General features: G+C 49.3%; 1 protein-coding gene across 1 annotated transcript in view; it reads right to left on the bottom strand.

Moving 5' to 3' along the window:
• Positions 1-15,378, bottom strand: part of SHC2 (SHC adaptor protein 2) — a 39,907-nt gene extending 24,529 nt beyond the window's left edge. The window contains exons 1-5 of the mRNA XM_060275337.1: positions 14,815-15,378; positions 11,192-11,262; positions 6,155-6,215; positions 5,204-5,323; positions 2,051-2,104 (exon numbers count right to left, since the gene is read on the bottom strand). Coding sequence (XP_060131320.1) covers positions 2,051-2,104; positions 5,204-5,323; positions 6,155-6,215; positions 11,192-11,262; positions 14,815-15,378 — 870 coding nt within the window. The remainder of the gene's footprint in view (positions 1-2,050; positions 2,105-5,203; positions 5,324-6,154; positions 6,216-11,191; positions 11,263-14,814) is intronic.

Raw genomic sequence — 15,378 nt, 5'->3', positions numbered from 1 at the left:
ACCACTGGGAAAAGGTAAGTAAAAAAGGGGTTTTCCCGGGGAAAACGGGAGACTTGGCAGCTATGCCTTGGACGGCAGCCACTACTACGAGGGCAAATGGGAGGCAGAGAGAGCTGGGAGGGAGGAGGCTGGAAGCAGAGCCCCCTGCAAACACGCCCCCCCCCCAATTTCCCAGAGTTGCTTTTTACAGTGCTGCCAGCAGCTTTGCGGAGCTGGAGGAGTCAGGCAGCGGCTGGAGGGCAGCTCCTCCGTCAGGGAAGAGGCGGAGGCTCCGGGTGCGGCACTGCTTCAGTCCAATGGGCGAGGGCGCCGCGCCCAGCCTCTGCCTCTTCCCTGGCACCCGTGCCTCGGCGGTCACGGCAGGCGGAGGCTCCGGGCCCAGCGCTGCTTCGGCGTGGCGGACGAGCGCAGTGAGCTGATGCCGCGTCCAGCCTCTGCCTCTTCCCAGGCACCCTCCAGAACTTGGTGTGAACTTGGCACCCTGGTTCCCCGCGCTACTTGCCTCTATGGGCAAGGCGCCCCTGGATCTCCCCTTCCTCCCTCAGTTATGCCTCCCCTTGCTGGCCTATTGTCCCTCATTAGGACTGCCAGTTCTGGAGCATCCCAGGGCCCAAACCTAATACCCAGTGGTTGATTTGGTTGATGTCACATGGGGTAACCAGGCCGGCATGTGCATAACTGCCCCTCTCCTCCTCTTGAGCCAGTTCTTTTTCTTCCTCGGCGCTCCCTCCCACTATTGATCCCTGGAGACAGAGGTTAATTGGGAGAGGGGAGCAGGGCAGATCCCTGGAGATGGAGGTTAATTGGGAGAGGGGAACAGGGCAGGCCCTCACCCTCGAGAGTCTATGCAATCATTTGGAGCCAGCTCCTGCAGGACGGAAGCTTGCAAGCTCCACGAATAACCTTCCTTTGAAAAGGAAGGTGTTCTCGCCCACCTGGAGATTCAATCCTGGGCACCTGGAGGAGGCCAGGTCAACATGGAGACTTCAGGTCAGCCCGGGAGTTCTAGAAATCCTGAGGACTGTGTTCTACCTCCTACCGTCAGAGGCAGTGATGTTTTTGGGTACCAGGATGCCGGACCAAGGTGCTTCCTTTGACCCAGCCAAGCTCTTTATGTACTTAACCTGGGCCCTTCTGCATGTAAAATAGATGCTATTATCGCTGAGCTATGGACGTTCCCATATTTGAATATTTGTTTACTGGCAAGTGGCCGACGGTGGCTAGGTTATAGGTTATCATAAATGCCTCCGAAGACCAGTTGTTGCTGACAATTGCAAGCATGAATAGTTCCCCATCCCTGTTCTGCATTATTTCCTCTGCCCTCACCATCTCCTCACAACAACCCTGAGAGGTAGGCCGGCTGAGACCTGGTGTCTGGCCCAAGATTACCCAGGGAGCCTCAAGGCTGACTGAGGATTTGAACCCAGAGGGCTCCAGTCTGAGGCCATATTTGTATTATCCATTTAAAGCAGCATCGTGCAACTTTGAACAATCATGGTTTCTCGCAAGGCATCTTGGAAACTGTCGTTCAGTAAGGGCGCTGAGGCTTGTTAGGAGACACCCCCACACCCCCACTGCTCACAGAGCTACAATTCCCAGAAGGTTTTAACGGCCAGTCCCTCTTCTCACGGAATTCTGGGTCTTGTACTGAGGGGAAGAGGGGCCTCTCAACTTCCCATAATTCTTTGGGGGAAGCCATGACTCTTTGCAGTGTTATGAAACTGCTTTAAATGCACAGTGCAGATGTGGACTTGCAGGCGGGAAACCTCTGGGTCCCCAGATGTTATTGGACTACGGTTCTCACCATCCATTGGCCATGCTGTCTGTGCCCGGTGGGAGTTATAGCCTGGCAACATCTCAGGGGAACGCAGGCTCTGATGCTTAATGCTTGTTTCCATGCATGCCCATTCCTACAGTCCTTTCGGCACGGTTTTATTTTGGAAGAGCGTGATAGGACTACGATTCCAGATGTGAGGGCCTGTGTCTCTTCCCCGACTGCTCCCGCAGTTTGATACACACCCACACGCCAAAGCTTTCGAACCCCCCTTACCGTATCACCCCCTGAAGCGAAGGAGATGGATTGCATGTGGTGGTTCGCGATGATCTGCGATGGAAAGAGACAGGCAGAGGTGGGTGGGAGGGAGGGAGGGAGGGAGAGGGGTTGAGAAGAGCTTGACAGACACCAAGGACAAAGAAGGTCATGCGGATGACTTAGCCATCACTCAGCGGCTGGGTCGATAGAGCAGTTGGAGGGGGAGGACTCAAGCCTCTGGGGGGCAAAGGCCTTCCTCGCAAATGTTGGGGTGACCCAGGCCGCTTTCAGCACAGAACACTGGACAGGACAACCTTGGGGCGGCGTGACACCCCCCCTAACAGATTGGCAAGGTCTCTCCCTCTCTGATGTCACGATGCCTGGAACAAGCGGATATATAAACATGTTCCATTTGGTTCCTCGTTTTCCCAGTCTCCAATTCAACTCTCCGCGTCAGCCTGAGATTTATCAATACCGTGTTTCTTAAAGTTCTCGTGAAAATTCACCAGCATTTTGGCACCCGTTCCTCCGAAGAGAGACGTTTTTGTAGGCCTGTGTTCTTCAAACTTGGAGAGGATTCTGAACTACAACTCCCATAATCCCTGAACCATTGGCATGATGGGAGTTGTAGTCCGTCAACCTCTGGTGACCCAAGGTTGAAGAACCTCGAATGTAGGCAATTTTGCCTGAGGTATACATTTTTGCCCAGCATTTCCCCCCGACGTACATTGTTTTGTTTGTGTTTCCAATCAAGCGGTATATACCATATTTTTCCATGTACGTTGTTTTTTGCTTTTAAAAAAAGTAAAAAATTGGGGGTCTTCTTATACACAGATGGTGAATGCATAGGATGGTGGACCATGGGGAGAGGCAAACTTGCAATGGCCAAAAAAAAAGCTCAACAACTTAACAACTTTGGCCAACTTCTCTGACCGCTGCTGGTGCTTAACTATATGGTCCTAAATATACTGGTGCTTTGAATATTTAAGAAAATATCAAAGTTGTTCTGTTTGATGTTTAAAATATTGATTTCTTAATTTTGGGTTCAAAAAATAGGGATGGCCTTATCATAGCTGCCAAGTTTTCCCTTTTCTCGCGAGGAAGCCTATTCAGCATAAGGGAAAATCCCTTTAAAAAAGGGATAACTTGGCAGCTATGGGCCTTATACACGGGAAAATGTGTGTGCATGCATGTGTGTGTAGCATATATTGCTTAATTGTAAGAACAAACAAACAAAAACAAACAACAAACTCAAATCAGTTTGCAAGAAGAATAAAACAATGAAATGATCGGCAGAAAGTTCAAAACAACGACTTAAAACATCCCCCCTCACCCAAAAAAATTAATTAAAATCACCAATTAGCTAAATACCTGATTAAAACAGATTCTACATACAGGTATCTACATACATAGCAGGCTTCCACGAAACATAAATGGCACTTGCAAAAAAAAAAAAAAGCCGTTGGGAAAGGCGAGTGAGTGCGCTTTTCATGTTACGCTGTTACAACCCTTTTTGTACGCATTCCTCAACTAGGGAACTGCAGTCCAAAATTCAGAGGTGTGCAAACATCTAAGGACGGCTGTGTTCTTCTGGAAAGTGGCCATTCCATAAAGGCAAACGAAACTGAATTCCCACCCCCCGCAACCTTACCTGGGCCAGCTTTGGTGACCATTGTCAGGGGCCAATGCAGGCCAAGCCGTTGCCCTCCATTGACTCAGACTACAACTCCCATCAGCCCCAGCTAACAGTAGGCCCAGCCAATCCACGTGCTGATCTACATCTGGAGGGCGGGGCTTGATAATCTGTGGTCCTGCATTCCTGGGTAGGATGGAAGGAGCTGCCTATTGGACTCTGCCCATTTTCTCATCTTTCCCAATCTTAAACTTCAGTTCTCCACATTTTTTGCAGCCATTTGCTAAATATATATATTTTATAAACATCTTGAAGTCCACAAGCACTTTGGTGAGGATTTTCCCCAATAAACGTATTTTTTTTCCTATGCAGTGTTGATTTTTGCAAGCACTTTCCCCCAATATGGCACAATCTTTCTATGAAATTTTTTAGGAACACAGGCTCGTTTTTATGCACCTTTCCCCCTAATTTGTGCATTTTTGCTTCGTCGGAGAACTGCATTGCAAAATTCAGACCAGCGTGGATTTCGAGGGACGGCTGTGTTTTGGTTCTCGTGTTCTTTCGGAAAAGATGGATTCAATAGATTTGCTTTAAATGCAAACCAAGTTGAATTTCCCCCCCCCCCAGTTTCAGCCAGGCATGAGGTTCCTGGTTCACGGGCACACAGAGTCCCTGGTGGGGGTTGCCGGTTTATTTCCTGTTCCTGTAAATTTGGGCTGACACCCCACCCACCCCAAAAAGGTTGATTTTCACAAACAAGTTAGTCCTTGTCGAAAGGTGTGCCCCCCCCCCAAACAGTGAAATACAGTGGAACCTCGGTTTATGAACACCTCGGTTTACGAATTTTCGGTTTACGAACGCCGCGGACCCATCTGGAACAGATTAATTCACTTTCCATTACTTTCAATGGGAAAGTTCGCTTCAGTTTATGAACGCTTCAGTTTATGAACAGACTTCCGGAACCAATTGTGTTCATAAACCGAGGTACCACTGTAGAAGTATTTCACTCAATCAGCTACATTTGCCTGTGGTGACATCATTAATTCAACACATAATCCTTGATTGACTAGACCAACCATGTGACCAGCTGAGGAAGTATTGCCCTCTGTGCATAGCTGCCAAGTTTTCCCTTTTCTCGCGAGGAAGCCTATTCAGCATAAGGGAAAATCCCTTTAAAAAAGGGATAACTTGGCAGCTATGCCTCTGTGACATCATCCGTTCAACTTGTGGTCCCTGATTGACTAGGACCACACATATGACTAGCCCAGGAAGCGTTGCCCTCACTCTAACTTGGCTTCATTGACCCTCAGTGACATCGCCCAATCACTGCTTTTCTAGGAACACCCTGCGGCTGGTCCAGGAAATGTTGCCCTTCCTCCACCTTGGCATTCATTTGCCCACAGTGACATCACTATGTGAGTCCTGATTGGCAAGGATCATGCCCGTGACAAAATGGGTGGTTGACATCTTTCAGCACCAGCCGAGAGAAGGGCCCTAAGACGAGAATATTTGAATATTGGGGGGTATTCAGGGCTTACCTGTCGGGTGGTAGGAATCATGAGATTCAGCCCGTCAATGGAGATGTTGACCGCTATACTAATGCCAGCGAAACGGAGGTTGCTTTTGCCGAGAATTGAGAAGAGGGCTTTGTTAGGTGCCTGGGAAGAGAGAGGGAAGTGGGAGAGAGGCTCATGCCAAACAACTTGTGAAAACCCTCAATCCTTATGGCCATTTCCCTATCACAGCTGTCCATGGAGGCGCAGGTCAGTTCTGTGTCCAGGGCAGCTGTCTACCAGCTCCATCTGGTACACAGGCTGAGACCCTACCTGCCCGCAGACTGTCTTGCCAGAGTGGTGCATGCTCTGGTTATCTCCCGCCTGGACTACTGCCATGTGCTCTACGTGGGGCTACCTCGGAAGATGACCTGGAAACTACAACTAATCCAGAACGTGGCAGCTAGACTGGTGACTGGGAGTGGCCGCCGAGACCACATAACACCAGTCCTGAAAGACCTCCATTGGCTCCTAGTATGCTTCTGAGCACCATTCAAAGTGTCGGTGCTGACCTTCAAAGCCCTAAATGGCCTCGGCCCAGTATTCCTGAAGGAGCGTCTCCACCCCCATCGTTCTGCCCGGACACTGAGGTCAAGGTCTCAGGGCCTTCTATTGGTTCCCTCCCTGCGAGAAGCGAGGTTACAGGGAACCAGGCAGAGGGCCTTCTCGGTGGTGGCTCCCACCCTGTGGAATGTCAAGGAAATAAACAACTACCTGACTTTTAGAATTTTTAATGTTTGATATTTTATCGTATTTTTTATATTATTATTATTACACACAGGAGTCTTTTCCAACCCTACCCAGAAATTCCATTGGGGACTGAACCTGGGTCCTTCTAAATGCAAAGCACATGTTCTGCCACTGAGCTGTGCTCCAGTCCAAAATTACTCTTTTATGCAAGAATCTCATAGAGGGTGGGGAGGATATCAAACCCACCTTCTTCTTCCAGGTCCCTTTGACTCCCGGGACAGCTTCGTACAGTCTGTTGATGGCTTCCCTGGAAAAGGAAAAAACAATTCCAGAATATCAGTGACAGATAATAAATGTTAGGCCCCTGTCTATCTAGTCAAGCATGGTCACCATGTAAACACACCAGCCTACCTCTGAACATTTTATTATTTTTATTTTATTTATTTAGACTTATGGGTATAGGTAAAGGACCCCTGGACGGTTAAGTCCAGTCAAGGGTGACTATGGGGTTGCGGCGCTCATCTCGCTTTCAGGCTGAGGGACCCGGCATTTGCCCACAGACACCTTTCCAGGTCATGTGGCCAGCAGGACTAAACCGCTTCTGGCACAACGGGACACCATGATGGAAACAATGTCTGCTTAAAGCAGGACGATACAGTGGTACCTTGGTTCTCAAACTTAACCTGTTCCGGAAGTCCGTTCCAAAACCAAAGCGTTCCAAAACCATAGTTTCCCATAGAAAGTAATGCAAAAGGATTAATCCGTTCCAGACTTCTAAAAACAACCCCTAAAACAGAGTCGGACACAACTAAACGACTAAACAACAACAAAACAGCAATTTAACATGAACTTTACTATCTAACGAGACCACTGATCCATAAAATGAAAGCAATAAACAATGTACTGCAGTCACACCATCAATCCATCAGTAGCTGAACTGGGTTCCACACAGTCACAAAAACAAAACGAAAAGAGCCGCAAAAACAAAAACGCTAAATAAATAGCAAAAACAGCTCAGCGTAACACTCAAAACGGAAGTGTGGCACTCAACCAGAAGCGTAAAATTCAAAACGCAGCACGTTCGACTTCCGAAAAAAGTTCACAAATGGGAACACTGACTCCCAGGTTTGCAGTGTTTGGGTTCCAAGTTGTTTGAGTACCAAGCGGTTTGAGAACCAAAGTACCACTGTACTCTGCAAAATGGGAACTAGAGTCTAATTCGCACGTTGTCAACTCGGCATGAAGGGAGGTGTTCGACAAAGCTTGGCCTCTTCTCTGCCCTTAGAGGCCAGGGAGACCAGCGGCAAAACTGGGTAGCGGAACGAGGGGGACACCCATCGCAGGGTGCCACCTGAGGCGGCTGCCTAACCCAGCTTCATAGGTGGACCGGCTCTGGCCTGTACAGAAACGGGAATGAATCTGACACGAATGAAGCTGTGCTGATGTGAACAAATGGGCTGTGGAAGGAGGGGAGGGCCATGACAGGCATCCAGGGAAGGAAGCAGCTTTACTGTGGCTCCCATGTGGTCATGAGAGCCCCCCCGAAAAGCCCTTTTGAGAGTGGAAGAAGCAAGGAATGGAGGCAGGGCACCCCTCCTGGGATTCTGTAGTTGGGAAAGGGTGCGGGAAAAAGATTAAGAGAATGGAGCGACTCCCCTTTGAAGAAAGGTTGTAGTGCGATAAAAGTTTATACAATTTAGCGTGGAACGGGGTCAGAGATTTATCCTTGGGAAAGTTATGGAGGGAAGATTTACAATTCACAGCATGCTGTAGGTTGAAGGAGAACTATATGAAAACAGTATTTAACACCGGCAAAATTAGCAAGGATGCACAGAACTGCTTCAAATGTTTGCTGGAAATGTAAGGAGAATGAAGGCACGTTCTGCCACTTGTGGTGGACATGCAAGATAACAAAAGCATTCTGGGAAATGATTCATAATGAGCTGGAAAAAATGTTTAAAATAATGTTTGTGGGAAAACCAGAGGCTTTTTTACTAGGAATTTTAGGTGCAGAGACACCATAAGGAGCGGAAATGATTGTTTATGTATGCGGCGACAGCAGCGTGGATACTACTGGCCCAGAGATGGAAAGAAGATAAAAGTCCCATCAGAGAAAAGGGGCTGATGGAGACGATGGACTACGCCAGGCATCCCCAAACTTCGGCCCTCCAGATGTTTTGGCCTACAATTCCCATCATCCCTGACCACTGGTCCTGTTAGCTAGGGATCATGGGAGTTGTAGGCCAAAACATCTGGAGGGCTGAGGTTTGGGGATGCCTGGACTATGCCGATATGGCGAGAATGACCGGGAAGATCAGAAACCAGGAAGAGAGGAACTTTAAGAAGGAATGGGGAAATCTTACAATGTATTTAAGAGAGCACTGTAAACAACTAAAAACTTTGGCAGCATTTGAGTATCGCTTGAAATGTATGAAAAACGATGTTAAAAATGAATTCTTTTTTAAAAAATAGATAAAATTAAAGGAAGCAGCGGAAAAAAGATTGAGGATGGTAACCATGGAAGGGCAGAGGGAAGTTGAAGGATTCAGGGAATTCTAAATGATGATGATGTTGATGTTTAATGTTCGAATTTAAATTTGTAATGTAAAACTCAATTTAAAAAAAAAAATTAAGAATGGGGTCAGAGAAACATTTTTCTCCTCCTCTCATGACACTGGAGCTTGTGGGCATCCATTGAAGTGCAGTGCGGTAAGACTTTCCAACATATTTATGTATGCTTCAGTGTACCTGAAGGAGCGTCTCCACCCCCATCGTCCAGCTCGGACACTGAGGTCCATCTCCGAGGGCCTTCTGGCGGTTCCCTCCCTGCAAGAAGTGAGGTTACAGGGAACCAGGCAGAGGGCCTTCTTGGTAGTGGCGCCCTCCTATCAGATGTCAAGGAAATAAATACCTGACTTTTAGAAGACATCTGAAGGCAGCCCTGTTTAGAGAAGTTTTAATGCATTTTTAATCTCTTGTTGGAGGCTGCCCAGAGTGGCTGGGGGGGCCAAGCCAGATGGGTGGGGTATAAGTAATAAATTATTATGATTATTATTTTGAAAATTTTCAGTGGGGAAGATGCAGGGCGGATAAAAGGAAGTCCTTTTCTAAACTGTGGAACTCCCTCCCGCAGGAGGCAGTGATGTCCAGTAGGGGATTATGAAAGAGGGTGATTAAATCCATGGTGCCAGCAAGATGGCGGTTAATTGGGAACAGTCAAATGAAGGCAATTTGCAACGAGAGAGGCAGAGACTGGGGAGGTGTTAGAGCAGAGGTTTGGGGAGGCACAGAGAAATGCTACAGAGGTGGGGCACCTCCCAGCCTACCTCCCCCTCCAAGAGGAGGAGTCCCTATCGGAGCGATCCATTCCCTCCCCACCCCCCCGCAAATTTGCTGCCTGCGCATTCGGACTCCAAAGTCATTGGGGTCGACAGGTGGGGAAGGCCAGCGTCTCTTCAATAATGCATGGCCATCCTGCCCCACTGCGGGGACGCCTTCCTTCTCCGGTTACCCACCATTGATCCACACTTTGCACGAGCACAAGGAAGGGGCTACCCCCTCGCCGTGGTTCCTCCTCCCTCCTCCTGCCTGTAGGGCTGATGTGTCAAGCTCCCTCCCCCCAGGTGGTCCTCGTCTCAGACATGAGTGCGTTCGAAAGATTGTGGCTGCTGCATCAGGGCAAAGACCCATCACAGGCCTCCCGTCCACACTGGAGGTTTAAAGCAGAACTATCCCACTTTAGTGGACCCAGGTGGCGCTGTGGGTTAAACCACTGAGCCTAGGGCTTGCTGATCAGAAGGTCAGCGGTTCGAATCCCTGTGACGGGGTGAGCTCCCGTTGCTCGGTCCCAGCTCCTACCAACCTAGCAGTTCGAAAGCACGTCAAAATGCAAGTAGATAAATAGGAACCGCTACAGCGGGAAGGTAAACGGTGTTTCCGTGTGCTGCTCTGGTTCGCCAGAAGTGGCTTTGTCATGCTGGCCACATGACCTGGAAGCTGTACGCCGACTCCCTCGGCCAATAACGCGAGATGAGCGTGCAATCCCAGAGTCGGTCACGACTGGGCCTAACGGTCAAGGGTCCCTTTACCTTTACCTTTATCCCACTTTAACCCTCTGCAACCACACCAAATATTTAAAGCACCACTAAAAAGATAAAGGCAAAGGGCCCCCTGACAGTTAAGTCCAGTCACGGACGACTCTGGGGTTGCAGCGCTCATCTCGCTTTACTGGCCGAGGGAGCCGGCCTTTGTCCGCAGACAGTTTTTCCGGGTCGTGTGGCCAGCAGGACTAAGCCGCTTCTGGCGAAATCGGAGCAGCGCACGGAAATGCCGGTTACCTTCCCGCCGGAGCAGTACCTATTTATCTACTTGCACTTTGACGTGCTTTCAAACTGCTAGGTTGGCAGGAGCAGGGACCGAGCAATGGGAGCTCACCCCGTTGCGGGGATTCGAACTGTCAACCTTCTGATTGGCAAGCCCAGGAGGCTCAGTGGTTTAGACCCCAGCGCCACTACGCAATGTTAAATAGTCATGTCCCCACTCCCGAATCCTGGGAGCTGCAGTTTGTTAAGGGTTCTGAGACACACACCCCATTCTCTCCCCCCCTCCACAGAGCGATGATGATGATGATGATGATGATGATGATGATGATTGCTATTATTACTATTACAGTCATACCTCAGTTTACAACTGCCTCGGTTTACAACCACCTCGGTTTACAAAAACCGCGGACCCATCTGGAACGGATTAATTCACTTTCCATTGCTTTCAGTGGGAAAGTTCGCTTCAGGTTAAGTACAGACTTCCGGAACCAATTGTGGTGGTAAATCAAGGTACCACTGTATTAGAATTCATATACAGTGGAACTTCGGTTTATGAACATCTCGGTTTACGAATTTTCGGTTTACGAACGCCGCGGACCCATCTGGAATGGATTAATTCACTTTCCATTACTTTCAATGGGAAAGTTCGCTTCAGTTTAGGAACGCTTCAGTTTATGAACAGACTTCTGGAACCATTTACATCCATGCTTCGGGTTAAGTACGCTTCAGGTTGCGTACTCCGCGGACCCGTCTGGAACGGATTAATCCACTTTCCATTACTTTCAATGGGAAAGTTCGCTTCAGTTTATGAACACTTCAGTTTATGAACAGACTTCTGGAACCAATTGTGTTCATAAACTGAGGTACCACTGTACAGCCCTTTCCCTGTCATCTCTAACTGCCCCCCAGCCCACCCTGTCGTGATCTCCGTGGCGTCTCCTCGGGGCTTCGCGACACTTACTTGGTAACTTGCGTCCGAGTGTTGAAATCTAGGGACCTCATTGAGCGCAGGATTTCGATGCATCCCATGTACTAAAAAAAAAGCAGAGAAGGGGCATCAGCAAAGGTGGAGAGGTCAAACTCTGACTGCTGCGATCCCTGCACTGCAGGGGGTTGCATTAGGTGGCCCTTGGGGGGTCCCTTAAGAGCACAGTGGCTGACCAGGGGAAACAGAGAGCAGGATTCGCACCCAAGACCAACATGCTCGGCTCCTGTGGCTTTGGCAGGTGCCATGCCGAAGCCCTGCTGCTTCGGCTATAACCATAACTCTTTTAAAGTCATCCATGGCTGGCTCCTGTGGGAGGGAGTCCCACACTGCGCACTGTGTGAAGAAGGGCTTCTTCCTTTTATCTGTCCCGAATCTCCCACTTTCAGATCGTCATTCAGTAATACTTGAATTAAGTGGAGAGAGGGGCGAAAACACTCCATTTAGATGGAGATTAAATGAAGTACTTTCAGATAATCAAAATATTTTACGAAAAGCAGGGGGGGGGACATCCTGAGGGATTATTTTGAATTAAATTTAAACCAAGGAAAGATGCTTTGGGATGCTAGTAAAGCAGTAATGAGAGGTTTCAAAGTTGTTTAGATTTCTATACGTCTTAATCTCTCTCTCTCTCCCCCCCCCCCTCTCTCTCTCTCTCTCACACACACACACACACACATTCCTTGACTGAAGAAGGGCATTGCAAAATTTGGAAATCTGCAATTTTCAGAGGATAGCTGTGCTTTGTTTCAGGTATTGTTTTGGGAAGCGTTCATTAGCTAGGTTAATCTCTAACCATGGGTGGAATCAGAATTCTGCCCCATCCTTCCTTGTCTGCAGCTAAATTCTGCTACTTACAAAACCCATTGAAATTACCGGTAATGGACTAACTTTAGGCCCATCAATTCCAATGAGTTTACTCTGGGGAAAACAAAGTTAGGCAGACCTAATTCTGCTTTCCACTTATTTACTCCCCCCTTGGGACATCCCCCACCCCCACCCCACCCCCCAAAAGGCTATTTGCCTTAGGAGAGTATTCTAGAAGAATAACAACCCACCCCCCTCCCTAATCTGAAACCAGGAAATATAACTTGAGAATAGGAATGGAAGGAGCCATCCCTTTTGACTTTCTCCGCGTCTCATTTTTGCAGTCTTGATTTCAGTTCTTCAAACTTTGCGACAATTTGCGGTTTATTTCTGGAGATGGGGGGGGACCCTCATGAAAATTCTTCAGCGTTTCAGTGCGAATTCCTTCCAACGAACACATATTTATATTATACGCATGCATTTTTGCAAATCCACCCCCCCCTTATATAATGCAAATTTGGATATTGCTTTCACAAGTATGAAAAGATGCCCACTTTCCCCAAATAGATGCATTTATTTTGTTAATTTGGCTCGCTTCACAAAATTCGCTGCAGTGCGAATTTTTGAAGGATAGCTGTGGGTGGGTTCGCGTGGTGTTTCGGAAAGTGTGGGTTCAATGGGAGCATAGAATCATTGAATTGCTAAGTTGCAAGGGACCCCCAACGGTCATCTAGTCCAACCCCCAGCAATCCATGAACCACAGCTGGCCTCATCCCTGACAGGTGGCCATCCAACCTCTGCTTAAAAACCTGTGCCACCTTCCGATGGAGTCTTGTTCCACTGTCAAACAGCTCATATCCTCAGAAAGTTCTTCCTAATGTTTAGCTGGAATCTCCTTTCTTGTAACTTGAAGCCATGGGTTCGAGTCCTACCCTCTAGAGCATGAGAGAAAAAAGTTTGCTCCATTTTCCATGGAACAGCCCTTCAGATATTTGAAGATGGCCCCCACAATCACCACCTCAGTTAAACATACCCAACTGTCTCATACAGTTTTACTGATTTGAATCTCTCCTCCACCCGTACTCAAGAGTAAACCCATATGAACACACCGGGGATCACATCCCATGTACACCAACAGCCGGCCTGTGACCCTCAGAACTGTTCTGTCCTCATTTATTGCCATATGCCATCGTTGCTGACTTCTCAGCTGGCGGAGGTTCAGAACAATAGATGTTTTCCTCCATTTCTCAAGAAACCCAGCTTAACAAGGAATGATTTATAATCATTTTTCCAGGCAGTGAAAATTCCCTCCCCTCCCCACAAAAAAGGCTTTACTGCTGCAATTTGCCTGTCAAAATAAATTGCCCCTTAAACGAATTAAGAACAAGGGGGTAGCGAATGAGTTCCTCCTCCTCCTCCTTTTTTTCCTTTTGTGATGTGTCTTTCCAGTTTTACGCCTGAGGGCAGAAATTGCCCTTTCCCTGATATTTGCAAGCAGCTTTGGCAGGGGTGGGGGGGGGGTTCTTTCCTGGCTGAAGTGCTGGGTTTAAAAAAGTACCGGTAAGTGGTGCCCACCCTCTAATTGACTTAAGAAGGTGCTCTCTCTCTCTCTCTCTCTCTCTCTCTCTCTCTCTCTCTCTCTCTCTCTCTCTCTCTCTCTCTCTCTCTCTCATATAATTTGTTCTAAAGTATAACTCCCAGTGCCAAGAGACTACAGCTGGCCTGCGGTCATCAACGAGCAGGGATTTGAACTCGAGTCCCGCAAGGTGCCACAACAGCCCTGGTTATCATTTATTGCCTTTGTTTATTCTTATGTTTATATATTTAAAGGACAGCCCCAAATCACTGCTGCTGGGGGGGGCGGACTCTTTTTTTGAACTCCTTCCAACTCCAAACGAACCTTTGAGGGCATCAACAAAGGAGGCCGCTGTGAATTCAGGTTGCTGTTGCATGTAAGTTGATTGGAGGAAACCCCAGATGAGATCCTCTTTAGAGCCTTCAACCCTGCGCTGAGTGAAGGGGGCTAAAATATAAACCACAAAACCTACAACTGGCTCTGCCTTCTGTCCCCCCCCCCCCCACCAACACATCCACTTCCCGCCCTACTGAATTCAAAATGACGACTTAGCGCGAAAGAGTTTGTCTGTCCTGATTTCCTGTAACGTCATTCCAGTCTGTGCAATGGGTACATTTGCTGTTAGGGTCCAAAAAATTCAAACTAGTGATAATCGCCAGCTAGTTTATTAGCAAGAGGACCTGGGGCTCGTCCTTGCTTCATTCTGAAAGCCCTACCTCGACTCAAAACATGTCAGGGCACTCCAGAGATGCTCCACAGCACACAAAGATCCATTGGGGCAGCAAACAACTATTGGGAATGGCATCTGAGCATGTGCAGAGTGAACTCCACTCCGCAGAGCAACTGCAACGAGTTCCACAGCATGGGACCGGGTATGCGATCTCCAGGGCATCCCCTGAGGTCCCCTTCTTTTTTCACTGTGCCCCCTAGAATCATAGAGTTGTAGAGCTGGGAGGGACCCGAGGGTCATCTAGTCCAACCCCCTGGGTGGGGTCAAACCACCAACCTTCTGGTTGACAGCCAGGCATGCCGAACCACTGTGCCAAATTGCACGAATTAGTACTCCAGGCGCTTCCAGCGTTGACATAGATTTCAGGACATGGATGGGCTCGCGAGGTTTGGTGCCTGTTGCAAAAAGTCCCCCCCCCAACTGCCCCCAGAACTGTTCCTGACGTGGTCCCCAAAGGAAGGAAGCAGGGGGCCGACGGCCACTCACCCGAACGATGTAGGAGACTCCGGGCCCCAGGATCCTCTCATCCGGATGTAGCCAGCCTTGGACCGGTTTGCTGATGAAGCTCCCTTTGCGGCTCCACTCCTCCCCAGCTGGCCGGCCCCCCTCGGCCCGTGGGGCCTTCCTGCCGCTAGCGGGGGCCCCCCTCAGCCTGCTCATCACCTGCAGGCTGCAGGGCGTGGCGCAGACCGGCTCGCAGGCGCTAAGGACGGCGGCCAGGCCCGACGAGGGGGGCTGCGAGGTGCCCCTGACTTCTCCAGCTCTGCCTGAGGCCGAAAGCTCCTTGCTGGTGCCGGAGGGGCTCCGGCTGAGGAACCCCGAGGGGCTGGAGAACTTCCACTGGGGCATCTTGGGGATCAGCATGCAGAAGGTCGTGACGGCCTCCTGCTCCTCGCCCAGCGGCGGGGGGCAGGGGGGGTTCGCAGGGGGGGCCGCCGGCGGGGGCGGCAGCGGCCCGCCGGCCGAGGCGACCTTGCCGCTCATGGCTGGGTTCTCCAAGGGAGTCAGGGCGTCGTTCCAAAAACGGTCATACTTGGGCACTGCTAGCAT

The sequence above is a fragment of the Zootoca vivipara genome, chromosome 6, assembly GCF_963506605.1.
Source record: "Zootoca vivipara chromosome 6, rZooViv1.1, whole genome shotgun sequence".
In the NCBI taxonomy this organism is placed as follows: Eukaryota; Metazoa; Chordata; class Lepidosauria; order Squamata; family Lacertidae; genus Zootoca; species Zootoca vivipara.
The sequence above is the reverse complement of the archived record's forward strand: the minus strand, read 5'-3'. Positions and strand labels throughout refer to the sequence as shown.